At 44.3% G+C, this 22726-nt stretch overlaps 1 protein-coding gene across 1 annotated transcript; it reads left to right on the top strand.

The window, feature by feature from the left end:
* The first annotated feature begins 8924 nt into the window (after nt 1-8924).
* On the top strand, nt 8925-20377 carry si:dkey-197j19.5 (EF-hand calcium-binding domain-containing protein 12). The gene is made up of 8 exons (XM_014132818.2): nt 8925-9804; nt 12317-12523; nt 12615-12867; nt 13044-13207; nt 13344-13557; nt 18437-18644; nt 18818-18946; nt 19918-20377. The coding sequence occupies exons 1-8, from the start codon at nt 9325-9327 to the stop codon at nt 20141-20143; spliced, it is 1881 nt and encodes a 626-aa protein (XP_013988293.1). The 5' UTR covers nt 8925-9324; the 3' UTR covers nt 20144-20377.
* Nucleotides 20378-22726: the final 2349 nt, after the last annotated feature.

Consider the following 22726-nt stretch of genomic DNA (forward strand, 5'->3'; position numbering starts at 1 on the left):
AGGCTTAGAAATCCTTCTTTAACCTGTCTCCTCCCCTTTATCTACACTGATTTGAAGTGGATTTAACAAGTGACATCGATAAGGGATCATAGCTTTCACCTGGATTCACCTGGTCAGTCTATGTAATGGAAATAGCAGGTCATAATGTTTGTATATTCAGTGTATATATACATCACTCAAGTATAACTCCCTTGCACCTTATCCCTGCAGGTGGCTCATCGGTGCTGGTCGGGGAACTCCAATACATATGAGACCATCCAGCCCACTGATTTTCTGAAAGAGCTGCAAAATCTGGATCCCTACAAATCAGCTGGGCTAGACAATCTGGACCCTCTCTTTCTAAAATGATCCGCCGAAATTGTTGCAACCCCTATTACTAGCCTGTTCAACCTCTCTTTCGTATCGTCTGAGATCCCCAAAGATTGGAAAGCCACCGTGGTCATCCCCCTCTTCAATGGGGGAGACACTCTAGACCCAAACTGTTATAGAGCTATATCCATCCTGCCCTGCTCGAAAGCCAAGTTAACAAACAGATCACTGACCATTTTGAATCCCACCGTACCTTCTCCACTATGCAGTCTGGTTTCCAAGCTGGTCATGGGTGCACCTCAGCCACGCTCAAGTTCCTAAACTATATCATAACCGCCATCGATAAAAGACAGTACTGTGCAGCCGTCTTCATTGACCTGGCCAAGGCTTTCGACTTTGTCAATCACCGCATTCTTATCGGCAGACTCAATAGCCTTGGTTTCTCAAATGACTGCCTCGCCTGGTTCACCAACTACTTCTCAGATAGAGTTCAGTGTGTCAAATCGGACGGCCTGTTGTCCGGACCTCTGGCAGTCTCTATGGGGGTGCCACAGGGTTCAATTCTCGGGCCGACTCTTTTCTCTGTATATATCAATAATGTCGCTCTTGCTGCTGGTGATTCTCTGATCCACCTCTACGCAGACGACACTATTCTGTATACATCTGGTCCTTCTTTGAACACTGTGTTAATGTGACAGGTTAAAGGAAATACTCATAGCCTGGTATACATTAAAAAGTATTAGTAAGTTCATAGTATGTGAGGATCTTAAAACATCTAAGGTTAAAAAGATCATACATTCAGTACTAGTTGATAGAGATTGATAAAATTCATATAATTGTGTTAAAAAGTTAAAATCCGTCAAGCGTACAAAGGGTAAGAATTGTGAGAGGAATGTGTAAACGTTATATTGATTACTTTATTTTGTGGTGCCTAATTGAAGGGTAAAAGTGTTAATCTGTGATCTACTAAATGCTCTTAATCTATGAGCCTGAGATCGATTGCACTGGTCTCCACCCAAGTTCCCGGGGAAATCGCGGGCTTTTTCCTCATTGCACTAAAAGTTCTCATTGAGGAAACAATACCGTATCACTCTCGTGATTATTTCTCCCCTTTTTCAGTTACGTTATTGATGATAAAACAGAGTAATTTAAATGTTATAACTCGCTAACATGTCAAGAGTGTTTAAGGTGTGTTTTAGTAACTTGAGGAAGTTAGAGTTAAGTTTGCAGAGAGTAATATGTGCGTGTGAGCGAAGCCCTGCTCGGTTGCAGCGAAGAATAGCTTCGTACTGAGAGTAGCTGCCATTTTATGTCGATTGTGAATGAACATGTGCGTTGTTAACCTGTTGAGGACAGACGTTCCGCTAGCCCCTAGCCCCTAGCCAACAGCCAATGGCATCGCACGGCGCGAAATACAAAACCAACTAAAATACCACAATTCAATTTTCTCAAACAATCAACTATTTTACACCATTTTAAAGATAAGACTCTCGTTAATCTAACCACATTGTCCTATTTCAAAAAGGCTTTACAGCGAAAGCAAAACATTAGATTATGTTAGGAGAGTACATAGACACACAGCCATTTTCCAAGCAAGCATATATGTCACATAAACCCAAACCACAGCTAAATGCAGCACTAACCTTTGATGATCTTCATCAGATGACACTCCTAGGACATTATGTTATACAATACATGCATGTTTTGTTCAATCAAGTTTATATTTATATCAAAAACCAGCTTTTTACATTAGCATGTGATGTTCAGAACTAGCATACCCACAGAAAACTTCCGGTGAATTTACCAAATTACTCATGATAAACGTTCACAAAATACATAACAATTATTTTAAGAATTATAGATACAGAACTCCTTTATGCAATCGCGGTGTCAGATTTTAAAATAGCTTTTCGGCGAAAGCACATTTTGCAATATTCTGAGTACATAGCTCGGCCATCACGGCTAGCTATTTTGACACCCACCAAGTTTGGGGCTCACTAAACTCAGATTTACTATTAGAAAAATTGGATTACCTTTGCTGTTCTTCGTCAGAATGCACTCCCAGGACTTCTACTTCAACAACAAATGTTGTTTTGGTTCCAAATAATCCATAGTTATATTCAAATAGCTCCGTTTTGTTCGTGCGTTCAGGTCACTATCCGAAGGGTGATGCGCGAGCGCAATTCGTGACAAAAAAATTCAAAATATTCCATTACTGTACTTAGAAGCATGTCAAACGCTGTTTAAAATCAATTTTTATGCTATTTTTCTCATAAAATAGTGATAATATTCCAACCGGGCAACGTTGTATTCATTCAAAGGCTGAAAGAAAAAAATGGAGTAGTCTCGTGACCGCGCATCTTCAGTGTCACTGTCCCCAGGCTGACCACTTACAAATTCTGCTGCTGTTCTTCGCCCAGAGACAGCAGACACCCCATTACACTTTCTGGCGGCTTTAGAGAGCCAATGGAAGCCTTAGAAAATGTCACGTTACAGCACAGATGCTGTATTTTCGATAGAGATGCAACAGAAGGACAACAAATTGTCAGACAGGGCACTTCCTGTATGGAATCTTCTCAGGTTTTGGCCTGCCATATGAGTTCTGTTATAGTCACAGACACCATTCAAACAGTTTTAGAAACTTTAGAGTGTTTTCTATATATATGCATATTCTAGTTTCTGGGCAGGAGTAGTAACCAGATTAAATCGGGTACGTTTTTTTTATCCGGCCGTGAAAATACTGCCACCTATCCCAAAGAAGTTAATAAGATATTTTGCGGTGTTATTTGTATAATGGTTTTTCAAACACTTTATTGACTGTTGATAAATTGAGTTATGGTTTACTGAGTTTAAGCTTTGTGCTTGACAGTTATATTGAAATTAGTATATGTTTCAGTGAATTACAGTGTATACTGTTGTGACTTGAATAAGCCTTGTACCCTACAAAACTATCTACTTCCTGTAGATCTTTTTTTTGTAAAATGTTTTACTTTTGTAAAATGATTGCACTAAAAGTTCTCATGGAGAAACAATACCGTATCACTCTCGTGATTATTTCTCCCCTTTTTCAGGGGCATAACATGAACCCCCAAACGAGCTTCAATGCCATACAACACTCCTTCCGTGGCCTCCAACTGCTTTTAAATGCTAGTAAACTAAATGCATGCTCTTCAACCGATTGTTGCCCGCACCTTCCCGCCCGACTAGCATCACTACTCTGGATGGTTCTGACTTAGAATATGTGGACAACTACAAATACCTAGGTGTCTGGTTAGACTGTAAACTCTCCTTCCAGACTCACATTAAGTATCTACAATCCAAAATTAAATCTAGAATCGGCTTCCTATTTCGCAACAAAGCCTCCTTCACTCATGCTGCCAAACATACCCTCGTAAAACTGACTATCCTACCGATCCTTGACTTCGGCTATGTCATTTCCAAAATAGCCTCCACACTCTACTCAGCAAATTGGATGTAGTCTATCACAGTGCCATCTGTTTTGTCACCAAAGCCCCATATACTACCCACCACTGTGACCTGTATGCTCTTGTTGGCTGGCCCTCACTACATATTCGCCGCCAAACCCACTGGCTCCAGGTCATCTATAAGCCTTTGCTAGGTAAAGCCCCGCCTTATCTCAGCTCACTGGTCACCATAGCAACACCCACCCATAGCACGCGCTCCAGCAGGTATATTTCACTGGTCATCCCCAAAGCCTTCCAGTTCTCTGCTGCCAATGACTGGAACGAATTGCAAAAATCACTGAAGCTAGAGTCTTATATCGCCCTCTCTAACTTTAAGCATCAGCTGTCAGAGCAGCTTACCGTTCACTGTACCTGTACACAGCCAATCTGTAAATAGCACACCCAACTACCTCATCCCCATATTGTTACTTATCCTCTTGCTCTTTTGTACCCCAGTATCTCTACATCATCATCTGCACATCTATCACTACAGTGTTAATGCTAAAATGTAATTATTTCGCCTCCATAGCCTATTTATTGCCTTACCTCCCTACTCTTCTACATTTGCACACACTGTACATAGATTTTTCTATTGTGTTATTGACTGTACGTTTGTTTATGTGTAACTCTGTGTTGTTGTTTTTGTCGCACTGCTTTGCTTTACCTTGGCCAGGTCGCAGTTGTAAATGAGAACTTGTTCTCAACTGGCCTACCTGGTTAAATAAAGGTGAAATATATTTTTTAAACATTAACTATGGAGGACCAGACGCAGCTACAAGTCACTATGCCCTACCCTATACAGGACGAACGTGTTAGACAGGTCCCTGCAGGGCTAGCACACAGCTCAACAACACATCTAGCTAATGACAATCAGCTAGTCACAGAGAGTAGTGTGATCAAGGATATACACAGTGTATTCACTGTGTTAATCCACACCACCATTCACCATACCAGATGGTCCTGAATTAACAGCATAACTAAGATGATCACTAACAAGCATTTCGCTACACTCGCATTAACATCTGCTAACCATGTGTATGTGACCAGTAAAAATGTGATTTTATTTGTAAATGTGATCTCGTGTTATATTTCTCCAAAAGCCTTATTGCACATCATCAATTTAAAAATAATATCTAACATGGTGATCTTTAATGTGGATCTAGATGCCTTAATATTAAATGTGTGTACCTTTTCAACTTGTAACCACTGATAATGAGTAATTTATTAAAATAAAATCCCATTGTAGGACAATGGTGTTGACATCCTATTCTCATAGTATTGGGACAGAAACTTGCACATGAGAATTATGCCTACAATTGGGATAGGCATAGAACCAAAATGTTTTATTTAGTTATTTTTACACCCTTTTTTCTCCCCAATTCCGTGATATCCAATTGCGATCTTGTCTCATCGCTGCAAATCCCCAACGCACTTGGGAGAGGCGAAGGTCGAGTCATGCGTCCTCCGAAACATGACCTGCCAAACCGCCCCCCTTAACACCCGCCCGCTTAACCCGAAACCCAGCTGCACCAATGTGTCGGAGGAAACCCCGTTCAACTAAGGACTGAAGTCAGCCTGCAGGTGCCCGGCCCGCCACAAGGAGTCGCTAGAACACGATGAGCCGAGTAATGCCTCCCCGGCCAAACCCTCCCCTAACCCGGACGACGCTGGGCCAATTGTGCGCCACCCTACGGGACTCCTGATCACGGCCGGTTGTGACAAAGCCTTGGATCGAAACCGGGTCCGTAGTGACGCCTACAGCACTGCGATGCAGAATTGTTAAAATGTTCAGTCCTACTCCGCTTTACCACTGCTCAGTGTCTGGGAATGCAATGTCTGGGAATGCAATGGAATGACAAACTGTGCTCATAAAAAGGAGTCAAACTGTGCTGCAATAAAAGAGTCAATGGTACATAGACGTTCCAAATCTTGCATCTGATGAACTCCGGAAGTCCCCGGCGTCTACGTCCCCAAGAGGATCCGAGCTTATCCAAGTCCCTCCAAGTGCCTCCGGAGACTGCCGATTCACCTCTTCCCGAGCCAATGCAGCTCGGCAGGGCTAGGCTGTCTCCAGACAAAACGCGTAGGCAGACTTGAGACCCAGAGTTGTCTGTATTGCGGTACTGCCGGTCATTGTGTCTACCTGTCCCTTCAAGAGACCTAGCTCATTCGTTTGCGTGAGTACTCCGGTGGGCCTTAAAGATAATTTTTTGTCTCCCCTTGCTCGCCCCCCTCTCTGTGCCATCCTGCGGTGGGGCGACCAGTCCAAGTCTCTCCAGGTACTCATCGACTCGGGGGCCGATGTGAGTCTCATGGATGTTTCCCTGGCATCCAAACTGGGCATCCCCACTCAACCCTTCTCCATTCCCATGGGTGTTAGAGCGCAGGACGGGCGCTCTATTGGCTGGGTCACCCACCAGACCACCCCCGTCAACCAACAAGTGTCAGGGAACCACAGCGAGACGATACAATTCTTGCTGGTTGAGTCTCCGCAGATTCCCGTGGTATTGGGATTCTCTTGGCTCCGTCCTGCCACACTCATTGCCTGAAGTCAGCTCTGCCTGCCCCGTGACGTCTTCCTGGGGGCTTGGAAATTGCCCTGGAACTCTCTGCCAGCTCCGCAGAACACCAGGACCCACAGGAGGGGTTCAGTAAGGCCCGGGCCACTTTGCTTCCGCAGCACCCGTATCCAAGAATGTCAAGCCTGAGGCGCTGGCACGCCGCTATAGTGCCGCGGCTACTACCCCGGAAGCCAAAACCTTTCACCCCCACTCCAAAATCATTAGCCCACCTGCTGTTCGTCCTCTGTTGCCCCGTACCCTCCATATTCTTCCTTACCCTTTTTGTGCCTAGAGTTAAAATCAGTACCTGGTTGACTGTGAGGGTTATGGCCCGAAGGAGAGCTGCTGGGTCTCCGCTAGGGACATCCTGGACCCAGGCTTCATCTCTGAGTTCCAGCGCCGGCACCCCGCTCAACCAGGTATGCGCCCAGGTAGGACCTCAGGTGGCGTCCCTAGGGGGGGTATTGTCAAGCCCTGATCTGTTTCACCTGTCCTTGTGCTTGTCTCCACCCCCCTCCAGGTGTCGCCCATCTTCCCTACTTATCCCCTGGGTATTTATACCTGTGTTTTCTGTCTGTCTGTGCCAGTTTGTCTTGTTCAAGGCAACCAGCATTTTCTAAGCTCGTTTTTCCTCAGTCTCTCTTTTTCTCGTCCTCCTGGTTTTGACCCTTGCCTGTCCTGACTCTGAGCCCACCTGCCTGACCACTCTGCCTGCCCCTGAGCCTGCCTGCTGCCCTGTACCTTTGCCGCTACTCTGGATTATCGACCCCTGCCTGCCTTGACCTGTCGTCTGCCTGCCGCTGTGTTTGCAGTAAACATTGTTATTTCAACACAGTCTGCACCTGAGTCTTACCTGAAACCTGATATCTCTGTGTGTGGAGTAAAGGTGGTCCAGGATTTTTTCCCCTCTGGTTGCACATGTGACATGCTGGTAAAAATGTGGTAAAACTGATTTAAGTTTGCCTGCGTTAAAGTCCCCGGCCACTAGGAGCACCGCTTCCGGGTGAGCATTTTCTTCTTTGATTATGGCCTTATAGAGTTGGTTGAGAGCGGTCTCAGTGCTAGCTTCGTTCTGTGGTGGTAAATAGACGACTACAAATAATATAGATGAGAACTCTCTTGGTAGATAGTGTGGTCTACAGCTTATCATAAGGTACTCTACTTCAGGCGAGCAATACCTCGAGACTTCTTTAATATTAGACATCGCATACCAGCTGTTATTGACAAATAAACACACACCCCCACCCTTCGTCTTATCAGATGTAGCTTCTCTGTACTGCAGGTGCATGGAAAATCCTGCCAGCTCTATATTATCTGTATCATCGTTCAGCCACGTCTCGGTGAAACATAAGATATTACAGTTTTTAATCTCCCGTTGGTAGGATAATCTTAATCGTAGGTCATAAATTTTATTTTCCAATGATTGCACGTTAGCAAGAAGAACGGATGGCAGTGGGAGTTTACTCGCTCACCTACGGATTCTCAGAAGGCAGCCCGATCTGCGGCCCCTTTTCCTGCATCTTTTTTTCAAGCAAATGACAGGGATCTGGGTCTGTTCCAGTGAAAGCAGTACAGTATATTCTTCTCGTCGGACTCGTTAAAGGAAAACATTTCTTCCAGTCTGCGGTGAGTAATCTCTGTTCTGATGTCCAGAAGGTATTTTTGGTCATAAGACAACATTATGTACAACATAAGTTAAAATAAGTTACACAAAATGCAAAAAAAAACTAACAAAATAACACAATTGGTTGGGAGAATGTAAAACGTCAGCCATGTTCTTCAGCGCCATCTTTGGCACACATTGAACAAATCTGATGTAACAAAGTGGATATTCGTCAAATCTGTCATTTACGAGCAATGCCTTGTAAATTCACCAAAAGTATATTCAAGTATATATTAAGATATCAATGTGTATGGCTAAGCTATTCTTCATTGTGCCAGTTAATTGAAATTAAACATTGCCAAATGCATCAGTTTAATTAGCCATCAATGTGCAATAAAAAATATTGTGCCTATAGCTTATTTATTGAAATCAGCCGGATGGGGTGCATTGTTATTAGGAAGGTCGTCAACCATGGATCGCTAAAATAATGATTATGATCACACTTTATAAATTTAAATGTTATGGGAACATCTATACATTTGGCAGCCAAGCACGAGTTATCAGTATAGACCATGACGTTGAAATATCTTCATGCCTACAATCAAACCCTCCAGGCTTCTGTCGTAAATGTAAATTATATTTTAAAACGTTTAGAATTACAGGGGGCAGTTTGGAAAAAAATATGGTGTGTGAATTGTCCTCTGGAATAACGCACATGCTTGGATAATAATGACAAAACCAACATCTCTAGTAATACCCGTCCGAATAGGGCTATAACATGGTAAAGAATAGGTTTATCAGCATAGTGCCCCGCATCATCCCATGTGATCGTCAAGGCTGCATACAGCAGAAATATCACTGAAATATTCTAGTTCCAACACATCACCTTCTAGTTGATGACCAAATAGGCAGCATCATGCTCATGCCAGTCCTCTTGAACCCGCATGTAGTCTAGTAGGACTCTGCAATAATGAGGTGGTGTGTACATGTGTGCGCATCAATTTCAGCTTGTTTTCGGAGTCTTCGACTCTAACAACAGGAGTCGGAATCGTGGTCGACTCCAAAAATCCTGAAGTCCATTACTTTGACCCCCACGCGTTTCCATGGCAATTCCATTGTTGGTCGAGTTCGACTGACATCTTTACAGCATCTACAGTATGGAGTGGCCCCTGCAAAAGCAACAAAAGGTTCCATGGTTACCATGCGTAAACACGCACGAGTGTATCGAGAACCAGCGCTACTCCCCAAGAGTAGACGGCCATGACAAGTCGAATGCTGAAAACAGAACTGGTGTCGCTACTTCTCCATTTACAATAGGAATACATTATATACAATATAAATCCCAAACTGTTTCATTTGACTAGGTCTATAATCTCAGCACCCAAACATGGATGATTTGGAGATAGAGGAACAACTGGCGCGCATTAAAAAGAGAGATTTATTGCAGACATATTTCTACAAAATGGCAAGCAGAGTGTTCGGTCCCGCTAAAACACGGGACAGGGTTTTCATCGCGCCACCGATGCCCAAACGGCCCGTTTGCATGCCGAAGCCTGAAAGCCAAGTGCTGACAAAAAGCCGATATGGGTCAGTGGCGGCCATGGTGTCGGGAACAGGGGACAGAGTCAGTGGTGCTCCAATGACAGTGATGCCTTTGGAAGGTAATGACGCGAAGCACCAAGACTGGGTTAACCAAAGGAGGTCATTTCGTCGACAGTTCGATAGTCTCGGAGACTTGTCGAAGTGGGTTAACAGCAAGCCGACGGTGACCGAGCTGGAGATGTTGGTTGTGGAAAGAGAGAAAAAGAAGCAGAGAACTCCCTCACCTGTCCTGGGTTTTACTTTGACACCCCCTGAGGCTCTTAAGGTAACCCCAGTGAGCAGAATTATGTTGAAAATATGTATTGTAGACATTTTTTCCAGGCGTTGAATTCAAGTTCATTTTCGGTTCTGAATTAAAGTTGAATAGACCTTTAAAATTGATTATTTTTTTGTTTCTATGGCCAAATTTCAACTGTACTTTCATTCACATATATAGAAAGCATTATCACATTCATCATTTTTTATTCTAATTGGAGCCAACTGAAGATTGCATTATGGAATATTTATTATTCCTCCCATTATGTGTTTTTCAAAAAGCATTAGAAGTGGCAAGTTTTCAGACCAACAAAAAACAACAACAGAACACAAACTACAATAACACACTTTTACAGTCTTGCTAAGACTGTGATATGTGGTTGTTTATCTTCCTTAATTGAATGCACTGGCGGTAAGTACTCTGACTAAGAGCATCTGCTAAAAGACCAAAATGTAAATGTAAAAAAATAAAGACTTGCAAAGCATGCAGGGTATTATTATAATGACATCCGCCCCCAAACAAGACCACATTTGGTTTGTTCTGACCAGACCAAATCTGAACCAATCATAGACATCTACGTGTTAATGTAGTTTTTAAGTTTAATGATGTATAATGGCGCCGGAGGGGATGGCTGCTGTTTTACGGGCTCCTAACCAACTGTGCTATTTTGTTAGTTTTTTTGCAATTTTTGTAACTTATTTTATACATAATGTTGCTGCTACCGTCTCTTATGACCGAAAATAGCTTCTGGATATCAGAACAACGATTACTCACGTCGAACTAGACAAAGAGTTTTTCTTTAATGAGTTCGATGCAGAGGATGTTTTGGTTCCCCGAGACCAGGCCCAAATCCCTGTCATTCGCGTGAAGAAAAGACGTAAATACAGGGGGCGGAGATCGGGGTGCCTTGTGAGAATTCATCGGCGAGTGGGTAACCCGCCTCTACCATCAGTTCTATTGGCCACCGTGCAATCACTGGAAAATAAACTTGATGATGTCCGTTCGAGATTATCCTACCAACGGGACATTAAAAATTGTAGTATCTTATGTTTCACTGAGTCGTGGCTGAACGACTATATGGATAATATAGAGCTGGCCAGTTTTCCTTGCATCGGCAGGACAGCAGGACAGAAGCCTTTGTGTTTAATCTCTCCCTGACCGAGTCTGTAATACCTACATGTTTCAAGCAGACCACCATAGTCCCTGTGCCCAAGAACACTAAGGGAACCTGCCTAAATGACTACCGACCCGTAGCACTCACGCCTGTAGCCATGAAGTGCTTTGAAAGGCTGGTCATGACACATCAACACCATCATCCCAGAAACCCTAGACCCACTCCAATTCGCACACCGGCCCAACAGATCCACAGATGACGCAATCTCAATCGCAGTCCACACTGACTTTTCCCCACATGGACAAAAGTAACACCTATGTGAGAATGCTGTTCATTGACTACAGCTCAGCGTTCAACACCATAGTGCCCACGAAGCTCATCACTAAGCTAAGGACTCTGGGACTAAACACCTCCCTCTGCAACTGGATCCTGGACTTCCTGACAGGCCACCCCAGGTAGTAAGGGTAGGCAACAACACATCTGCCACGCTGATCCTCAACACGGGGGCCCCTCATCGGTGCGTGCTTGTCCCCTCCTGTACTCCCTGTTCACCCACGACTACATGGCCAAGCACAACTCCAACACCATCATTAAGTTTGCTGACGACACAACAGCGGATGGCCTGATCACCAACAACGATGAGACAGCATATAGGGAGGAGGTCAGAGAACTGCAGTGTGGTGCCAGAACAACAACCTCGCCTTCAATGTGAGCAAGACAAAGGAGCTGATCTGGACTACAGGAAAATGAGGGCCGAACAGGCCCCCAATAACATCGACGGGGCTGTAGTGGAGCGGGTTGAGAGTTTCTAGTTCCTTGGTGTCCACATCACTAACAAACTATCATGGTCCAAACACACCAAGACAGTCGTGAAGAGGGCACGACAACACCTTTTTCCCCCCAGGGGACTGAAATGATTTGGCATGGGTCCCCAGATCCTCAAAAAGTTATACAGCTGCACCATCGAGAGCATCCTGACCGGTTCAATCACCGCCTGGTATGGCAACTGCTGGGCATCTGAACGTAAGGCGCACCACTGGGGCCAAGCTTCCTTCCATCCAGGACCTACTGTTTATATTAGGCGATGTCAGAGGAAGGCCCAAAAAATTGTCATAGACTCCAGTCACCCAAGTCATACCGGAGCGCCAAGTCTAGGCCCAAAAGGCTCCTTAACAGCTTCTACTGCCAAGCCATAAGACTGTTGAACAATTAATCAAGTGGCCAACTGGACTATCTACATTGACAACCCCCCCCCCCGCCTTTGTTTTTACGCTGCTACTCGCTCGTTGTTTATTATCTATGCATAGACATGTGTTCACTGGGAAATCATCAATGAGTGATGCCTCCATGGCTCATAGACCCCATTATGTTACTTGTCTTAATCACCTTTCTCTATCCCTTCTCCAGGCCAGAACACGTGCCAGCCCGACCCGTCCTTCTCGGCGGGCTAATGTGCCTCGCGCACGCGCAGTCCGGTCCCCACTGCGCGAGGTAAAGGAGGTAAGGAGGTACCTCCACACTCACAAGCTCCGACCCTCTGAACTGGCCAAGAGGCTTGACAAACATGGCACGGGACGCATCAGTCGAAATGACCTCCGAGATGTGTTTGAGAAGGTAGTGATCCTATAAATAATATAATGACATGGCAATCCGTGTGAGTGTAAGCCTATGTGTGTTTTTATTGATATTGATGCATCTCCATCAGGAGGGCCTCCCTGTGGTGCCAGAGCATCTGGATGACCTGGTGTCCACTCTTAGCGGCATGGAAGGGGACACAGTGACAGTGAAGGACCTGGCGGAGGGCATCAAGGCCTGGAGCCTAGAGAGGGAGAAGGAGGAGAGTGCCAGCTGGGGCCGCAGGGGCCTGACAGAGAGAGGAGAGCTAGAGCTGGAGAAGGGATGCAACAGGGAAATAGAGAGAGTGAGGGGCAGGGAGCAGCGGTCTCCGAGCATCCCAGGTTAGTAAAGATGGAGACATGATCCTCTCAGCTCATCACCCAATCAGCATTGTGTAGCATTGTTAAGTTGTATGATGTGATTAAATGGATACAAATGCAGTGCTAGAAAGACCTCCCATTGCCTTGTCTCCTCTCCCCTCCCCTCCCCTCCCTCTTATCCCCTCTTCTCCTCTCAGCACGGAGGCCAGTGTGGAGCCGTGGTCTTAAGCGTGGGTCGGGGAGGCATGGTGCCCAGCTCCTGCCCCTCCCCAGTCCTGAGCTGTGCCTACAGGCTCCCCTGTCTCTGGAGGAGCAGCAGGAGCAGGCCCTAATCCAGCAGCACCGCCGCAACAGGATCAAGGTGAGGGCAGGACCAACACAATCAAATCCTACAGGCAGGACACCTCCTGTCCAAAGACAGTTGTCACTACAGAGCATCAAGGCTATTAAGGACATTCTCTCTGTTTCTCACTCTCTGACTCTAACCTGGTCTGTAGGAGGGCATGCAGGATGAGGAGGTGCTGGCCATCATGAAGACAGTGTGTACAGGGAACACCACCCAGGACGCCCACTCCCACCCGTCCTCTCTGGGAGGAGACACGGCCCGAGCGGTGGACAGGTTCAGGAGACAGTGTCTGGCGGAGTACCTGGACTCACTGGACCAGTGTCACACACAGGGGGTCACGGTCAACCAGGCCACACTGGAGAGAGGTGAGACCCATAAAAAAACACACATACAGCAAATATGACACACACAATACACGAACACAGTACACTAGACACCCAAGCACATAGCCACAGGAAGAGGTTTAGTTGGGTGTGCTGGATGGGGGTGGACACCTTTATAATAATGCATTGCATGCATCTATAATCGCATTTGCATGGTGGCATACAGTTGAGCAGACACGTTTTTAGGATTTACACACTTGGGTTAACATGTTTTAGCAGGGTCTGTTAAACAAATGGGCCTTTAATAAACGCATTTCATGCAATTCTACGTCATTTACATGATAGAAGACATTAGCACAAAATGGCCAAAATAATACTTTGTTTCATCATTATTATTATTTTATATCATTGTTATTATTGTATGCGTATGTATTTACAGTTGAAGTCGGAAGTTTACATACACCTTAGCCAAATACATTTAAACTCAGTTTTTCACAATCCCTGACATTTAATTATGTAAAAAATTCCCTGTCTTAGGTCAGTTAGGATCACCACTTTATTTTAAGAATGTGAAATGTCAGAATAACAGTAGAGATAATTATTTATTTCAGCTTTTATTTCTTTCATCACATTCCCAGTGGGTCAGAAGTTTACATACACTCAAATAGTATTTGGTAGCATTGCCTTTAAATTGTTTAACTTGGGTCAAACGTTTCGGGTAGCCTTCCACAAGTTTCCCACAATAAGTTGGGTGAAATTTTGCCCATTCCCCCTGACAGAGCTGGTGTAACTGAGTCAGGTTTGTAGGCCTCCTTGCTCACACACACTTTTTCAGTTCTGCCCAAAATTGTCTTTAGGATTGAGGTCAGGGCTTTGTGATGGCCACTCCAATACCTTGACTTTGTTGTCTTTAATCCATTTTGCCACAACTTTGGAAGTATGCTTTGGGTCATTGTCCATTTGGAAGACCTATTTGCGACCAAGCTTTAACTTCCTGACTGATGTCTTGAGATGTTGCTTCAATATATCCACATAATTTTCCTACCTTATGATGCCAACTATTTTGTGAAGTGCACCAGTCGCTCCTGCAGCAAAGCACCCCCACAACATGATGCTGCCACCCCTGTGCTTCACAGTTGGCATGGTGTTCTTCGGCTTGCAAGCCTCCCCCTTTTCCCCATAACGATGGTCATTATGGCTAAACAGTTCTATTTTTGTTTCATCAGACCAGAGGACATTTCTCCAAAAAGTACGATCTTTGTCCCCGTGTGCAGTTGCAAACCGTAGTTTGGCTTTTTTATGGCGGTTTTGGAGCAGTGGCTTCTTCCTTGCTGAGCGGCCTTTCAAGTTATGTCGATATAGGACTCGTTTTACTGTGGATATAGATATTTTTGTACCTGTTTCCTCCAGCATCTTCACAAGGTCCTTTGCTGTTGTTCTGGGATTGATTTGCACTTTTCGCACTAAAGTACGTTATTCTCTAGGAGACAGAACGCATCTCCTTCCTGAGCGGTATGATGGCTGCGTGGTCCCATGGTGTTTATACTTGCGTACTATTGTTTGTACAGATGAATGTGGTACCTTCAGACGTTTGGAAATTGCTCCCAAGGATGACCCAGACTTGTGGAGGTCTACAATTTTTTTTCTGAGGTCTTGGCTGATTTCTTTTGATTTTCCCATGATGTCAAGCAAAGAGGCACTGAGTTTGAAGGTAGGCCTTGAAATACATCCACAGGTACACCTCCAATTGACTCAAAGGATGTCAATTAGAAGCTTCTAAAGCCATTACATAATTTTCTGGAATTTTCCAAGCTGTTTAAAGGTACAGTCAACTTAGTGTATGTAAACTTCTGACCCACTGGAATTGTGATACAGTGAATTATAAGTGAAATAATCTGTCTGTAAACAATTGTTGGAAAAATTACTTGCGTCATGCACAAAGTAGATGCCCTAAACGACTTGCCAAAACTATAGTTTGTTAACAAGAAATTTGTGGAGTGGTCGAAAAGCGAGTTTTCATGACTCCAACCTAAGTGTATGTAAACTTCCGACTTCAACTGTATCTTAACCAGTTCTTTAAATATGCAAAACGTGTTTGGTTTCATTCTGTAGAGAAATTTAGGTTGGCTAAATTAAGTTTGATCTGTCTTTTTAATTATGTGCTCAGTATTTATTTTAAGATAGGTACTGTATAAGTAGGCATTTTGTTAAATACATATAATTACTCTATTGCTGTCATTTGTTGGGTAAGTTAGGTGCTAGCCTTTCTTGGTAATTGCTGCAATATAGCCTGTTCAAAACTTTTGTGAAGGTTTAAGCCCAGTTCCAAGTGTTTTGCTTCATTCTGTTGAGCGATTTTCTTTGGCCAATTTAAGTTCCAACTGTAATGTTGTGTTTTCCGCGATATAATATCCTTCTCGTATTTTACCTATAAACAATGGCTTGACTTACTTTTGATATTACCCTAATAAAGTTTAGGAACTTTTGTGAAGGTTTGGTGTGTTGGGGCTATTAGCGTATACTGCAGCCTATGATATGAAGGTAGAGCACACCCACGTTCCAACTGACTCTGACAGTTGAACTTGAGGTGACAAATAATGTTTTAGTCCTACCAGAGTTACTCCTACAATCTAACAATATAATGCTTGTCTTTTAAAAAAATTATTCTGATAGAAAATGTACGAATTAATCTCCTTCTGTACGCCTATATATCGGTATAGCAGACGCAGTAGCCCATCTGACAAGGATAAACAAATGCATGTTGGTGTCGTAGCATGCAGCTGGCATATCTCTATCGCTCTCTGGGGCTAGGCCTAAGCTGGGTTCTCTTCCTTTATATTCATTTTCTAAAGATTAATATCAAACAGTAGACACCTAAGCATAGCAGTCCATTTAAATGTTGAGCTCGAGGTGATTTAGTCCTCCAACCGCTAGAGAGTGTCCGAAGTTAGGGGGTGTCCGATGTTGGGGGAAAATTAGCTATACAGGTCTATGCATGCCCTGATGCATTTATTGCTGAAATCTCTGACAACTGAACCATGAGGTGGACTATTATTGTTTTAGGAAAGTAAAAACAATATAACAATAGGCTATAAAGTGTTGCATATGCTACACATCGAAACACAAGGAATAGTGTTTTTGTAATTTGTTATAGGCTGTTTTTAAGGAATGTAAATGTGGCTCATTTGGCCAATTTCCCTCGTGTATTGATGGTGCTGGCTGCGTGGGTGGACGCCCTATTAGGTAATGCACCCAATGCATATGGATGACCAGTACATTTCCAAATATCAGATGATAAATTAAAATCTTCCCAGTCACTTGTCCAGAGGCACATTTTCCTAACAAAAACCCTGATATATAGTATTCACTGAGTGTACAAAACATTACGAACACCTGCTCTCCATGACATAGACTGACCAGGTGAAAGCTATGATCCCTTATTGATGTCACTTGTTAAATCCACTTCAATTAGTGTAGATAAAGGGGAGGAGACAGGTTAAAGAAGGATTTTTAAGCCTTGAGACAATTGAGACAGGGATTGTGTATCTGTGCCATTCAGAGAGTGAATTGGCAAGACAAAAGATTTAAGTGCCTTTGAACGAGTATGGCAGTTGGTGCCGGGCGCACCGGTTTGTGTCAAGAGCTGAAACGTTTCTGAGTTTTTCATGCTCAACAGTTTCCCGTGTGTATCAAGCAGAGGCTGGTGGGAGGAGCTATAGAAGGCAGGCTCATTGTAATAGCTGAATGGAATGAATGGACCGGAGTCAAACGTGGTTTCCATATGTTTGATTTGTTTGATAACGTTCCAATGATTCCATTCCAGCCATTACATTGAGCCCATCCTCCTATAGCTCCTCACACCAGCCTCCTCTGGTGTCAAGAATGGTCCACCACCCGAAAAGACATTCAGCGAACTTGTCACAACTGTGGGAAGCATTGGAGTCAACATGGGCCAGCATCCCTGTGGAACGCTTTCGACACCTAGAGTCAATACCCTCACGAATTGAGGCTGTTCTGAGGGCAACTCAATATTAGGAAGGTGTTCCTAATGTTTGGTATACCCAGTGTATAGTATAGGCTACAGTAGGCTACAAAATAAATTTTCCAGTGACACTGACTCACCCAATGATGAAGATGAAGCATAGGGTATTCACCGGTGATGTGATCATGCCAATATCTGAAGATACGCTACTTTGAAAATCAGTGCAATTCGCTCAGAATTGCTCCAAAGTTGTTGAGAATTTTTTTTTGCTTGTACAGACAGATTTGTCTTCTCTTTTTAAACTGACAGCCGCAACCATAGAAATATAACCCATAGATGGCAGTTCCCATTCAAGTCAGGACTGGCAGCCAATGCTAGTGTACCCATGAGTTTAACAGTCAAAGTGCCAGGATTAGAGGTTCCAAAATCCTTCTATGGATTATCCTGTATCTATGGCCACAATGCAACAGGCTGTTCTATATTTGCCTTGGATGCTGCCCTAATTGCGGCCTTCCCGACTGTAAGTGTTTGTGATAAAACTTCATCCACAGCTATTTTTTTTAGAAGCTATTGATCCTCTGTAGATAAATGATGCTCTCTGGTGTAGTATTTTGAATTATTTAATTTATGTCTGTTCAGGCAGGAGTAATATAATTTTGGGGGAAATTATTTTTTTATAGCCTAATTTTGGCAAAATTATTTATATTTATCAGGGGGTGCTGCAGCACCCACAGCACCCCAAATACCTTGAGGCAGGCATTAGGTAAAGCACAAACATATACCCCTTTGGCTTTACATACACAAACAATTCCAGATGATGTTTACACCTCTTCTATTCTAATTACACAACCTTAAGTGACAAGTACTCTTCGTTACCAATTAATAGCACTTTAAATCACCTTGATTGTCGGTGTGTGTGTGTGACCTGCTCCTCCTCAGTTCTGCTGCATCCAGGGGACCATGTCCTAGAGCGTCCAGAGAGTCTCGTGCTGAGGCAGGCAGGAACCAATCCCATGCCGGGGTGTGGGGGCCGTCTGAGGACCTGGATCGGTTACAGCAGCAGTACCCCCCGGGGGGGCGAGGAGAAGGAGGAAGAGGAGCATGACCTGGAGGAAGAGGCCACTCTACACAAAGTCTGCAAGGATACGTGAGTATTTATGTCATCAACCGAAGATAGATGATCAAATTGACCACACAGTGACAGTCAAATCAAGCAGAGAATAGTGATTTAAGTTTGTATTATACCACATGCAGTTCTGACAGTGAAGGAGAAGTCTACAGCTCTGACATTACCTGTGGTGTTTTCTGCCTTCTCCCCAGGTCTTTGTACCCCCCCCATAGGTCTGTACGTCGGGGCCCCAAGATGATGACCCTGTCCACAGGTCGAGCTGAGGTCAGACACAAGACAGAGTGCTGGCTGACCAGGGAGGAGTACACCCACATGACCAGGTGAGGAGAAAGTGACATAAGTGTTATAGCAAGCAGCCACACTCTTAGAAAAAAAGGTGCTAAGTAGAACCATACAGCGTTCTTCGGTTTGTCCCCACAGGGAAACCCTTTTTTGTGCTGGGTAGAACCCTTTGCAGAGGGTTCTTAAAAGAACCCCCTGTATATTGTTCTACCAAAAAACATTTTATCATCTAAAGGTTCTTCCTAGAATCGTCTATGAATGGTTTTACCGAGAACCCTTTTATCTTTGGAGGGTTCTTCCTAGAACTCTCTTTGAACGGTTCCACCAGCCTTATTATCCTTTTAAATTAAATTATTTTTTACAATATATTCCATATATCATAAGGCATTTCTTTGAGGGCTTAGTTATACCTAACACAGTGGTGTTAGGAATCTCCTGGTTTACAGGCCACATCAGGCCTGCAAGTCACATTATGCTGGCTTGCAAAGTGATGTGTAAGTCCTATTGGAATCCAGGCAGAGTTAAGATATCCAACTGAAATTGTTAATCACCCGCAACCTGCATTCAGAATGACTGCCAAGGTAGAGAAGATTGAGATTACCTCAATAATCTAAACTGAGACAACCATCTCAGTAACGGGTGCAATAAATCGGTACATTCAATGTACATTCAAAAACACAGATTACAGTAAAACAAATAATTCTGATAAATCTCTCTGCAATAGAGCATGCTGGGAAATAGTATATATGGTTCTATGTAGAACCATTCTTGCCTTCCAAAAAATCATCTTCCCAAAACGGTTCATAGGATGTTAAAAGTTAGGTAGAACCCTTTACCTTAAAAATAACCCTTGTCTTCCTAAAAGGGTTCTTCTGATCAAATCCTATCGCTCTGCAAAGAACCCTTTTGGAACCCTTTTTTCTAAGAGTGCACAATGATAGTAGCCACAGCAACAAGAATGTGTACTGTTTAACATGTGTAGTGTGTATGTTCTGTTTGTTTGGAGCAGCAACATGAGGGAGCCGTCCAGCCGTAGAGCCGACCCTAACGCGTTCTGGACTGGTAAGGACAACCATGTGAGACTCTACCTGCCCAGAGTGGGCCTGTCTCCTGAGGGGGTCCTCTTTGAGCACATCATCCGCTCTCCCGCCCCAAGCCCCGGCAGCTGGCCTGTCAACGACAGGGGCTACTCCACCTCTGGAGACATAGATGGACACAAGGCCTACACCCTGTAGAGCGCTTTACTCCATGCTCCAGATACAATATTGTACTTTCATGTGGGAGTTCAAAGACTTTTTGCTGTTAGATTATGGTTACAGTCTTATCCAAAGGTCACCTCTTCATTTCACGAGGCTATTTTTAATTGAGATTATTTTGTCTTTTAAGCTAATAAAGACTATAATATAAAGTGAATGTACAGTCGGAGGAGTATCCTTTTTGTCACACGGGTCGTAAAATGGAGACCAAGACGCAGCGTGGATAGTGCTCATTTTCAAACTCTTTAATGAACACACTTGACAAAATAACAAATGACCAACACAGTCCCGTCAGGTACACTAGACTAGAACGGAAAACAACCACCCACAACCCCAAAGGAAAAACAGGCTGCCTAAGTATGGCTTCCAATCAGAGACAACGAAAGACACCTGCCTCTGATTGGAAACCATACCTGGCCGAACATGAAAACCAACACATAGAAAATGATAACTAGAACAAACCCACATAGAAACAGATACCCCAAAATACCTACAAAACAACCCCCCCCTGCCACGCCCTGACCACTCTACTATGGCAAATGACCTCTTTCACTGGTCAGGACGTGACACTTTTAGGTGAGTAGTTTTTAATGACGATCTCTCAAGAATGTCCCGAAGATAACCCACATACTGCTTTACGACATGTAGTCACATTGTCGTGCATACTATGACATCTCCCCTTTAAAGAGATACTTCAAGGTAGTTTTGTGAGCCAATGCTAACTAGCGTTAGTTTTTTGGGGTTGTGTCCCTTTCTCTACCTTCTTTCTCTCTCTTCTATTTTATTTTCAACGGACTAGGGGACAGTGCTAGTAACAGTGGCTTGACCGCGATTGGTGCTGTTCCCATAGTCCACGGACCCCTCTGACACCTGAAGGACTGAGGATGAAGGAAAGGTAACAGTGGCTTGACTGCAGCCCGACCTGACTCCCCAGTCCACGGACCACCCTGACACCTGAAAGATTGGGAGCGAAGGAAAAGTAACAGGGGCTTGACCGCGGCCTGACCTGACTACCCAGTTGACGGACCACCCCAGACCCCCCCAGCATCCAGAACTAGCACTGGACCAGCTGCCTGAGGAGGAGACGACGGACTGCAGGCCTTGAGGCGAGTAGAAGCGCTGCCATGGCTAGCCTTTACTCACTCTACCCCCTGGCCTGCAGCCCTCCTCCCCTGCTTATTTTTTTCCATCTGCCCTCCTCAGGCCACCACCATCCAGACAAGGACCAGCCGACCGCCAACCATCTGGAGCAGTTTTATTAGAATGAGACACCAGACCAGACCAGACCAGACCAGAGAACACCACCACAACCAGGGTGCGGAGGAAGGAACCCCTTTAAAGATACCAACCTACGCCTGAAGCGAGTAGACTACAGGGGAGTGCCTCCATTGACTTTCGGGTCACAGACTTCCAGGTGTGTCTGCTCGCTCTAAGATTGTCCTTCCTCCCCCTGCAGGACCGGAGCAGACCAACGACCAGAACAGACATCATCAAGACCAGAACCAAGTTCCGTTAAGACCATCCCCCAACAGGAGTGGACGGAGTCCAACACCTCACCAGTACCATCACGCTGGGGAATAACAGGGGCTCCGTCAACTACTATGGCATGCCCAAGCTGTGCAAGAACTGTGGCCAACTGGGCCATCTAGCTGTAGTCTGCACAGCCATCATCTGCAGAATCTTTAAAGGGATACCATCCCACCTCCACACGACCCTGCAACCTGTGCGGGAAAGGGGGCTATTTCTTCAGCACCTGCTCCAGTTCATACGCTGGGAAGGTAAGAGCCAACGGCACCGACCCTAAACCCACTAACCCACTGCCCCTGACCCCCCTCCCATACCCCTTACTGCCCCGGTCTCCTCCGTCCTGCTCCTTAGTGACCCAGCATCCAGCCTTGCCGCCGCATCGCTCCTCCTCCAGCACCAGCCCAGGCCGATGGGCATACTATTATCATCATTATCATCATATAGAGAAAATAATTTGCGAGTCCATATCTAATACTGTAAGTCAATATCCGGCAATACCATGTATGATATCTGGAGGGAATCCAAAAATGATTGGGGCATGAAAGAAAAATATGGATTTCATGTTTGTCTGAAAACTCAGAAATGCATCAGAAATCATCCTTATTTTCAGCATATCAAGATCCTTATATGGACCTCAGCCAAGAGAAGCATATCTGGAATCAATATGGCTTACTATATATGAATGTGCTGAGAAAATACAGATATGCGATTTATACAATCAGTATTTGTCAACTTGAAGAGAAAGAATAGCATGTCACCTACAGTGGATTCGGAAAGTATTCAGACCCCTTGACTTTTTCCACATTTTGTTACGTTACAGCCTTATTCTAAAATGGATTAGATTGTTTTTTACCCTCATCAATCTACACACAATACCCCATATTGACAAAGCAAAAACAGGTTTAGTCGTTTTTAGAAATGTATTAAAAAAAAACTGAAATATAACATTTACATAAGTTTTCAGACCCTTTACTCAGTACTTTGTTGAAGCACCTTCAGCAGAGATTACAGCCTCGAGTCTTCTCGGGTATGACG

The sequence above is a fragment of the Salmo salar genome, chromosome ssa12, assembly GCF_905237065.1.
Source record: "Salmo salar chromosome ssa12, Ssal_v3.1, whole genome shotgun sequence".
NCBI lineage: Eukaryota > Metazoa > Chordata > Actinopteri > Salmoniformes > Salmonidae > Salmo > Salmo salar.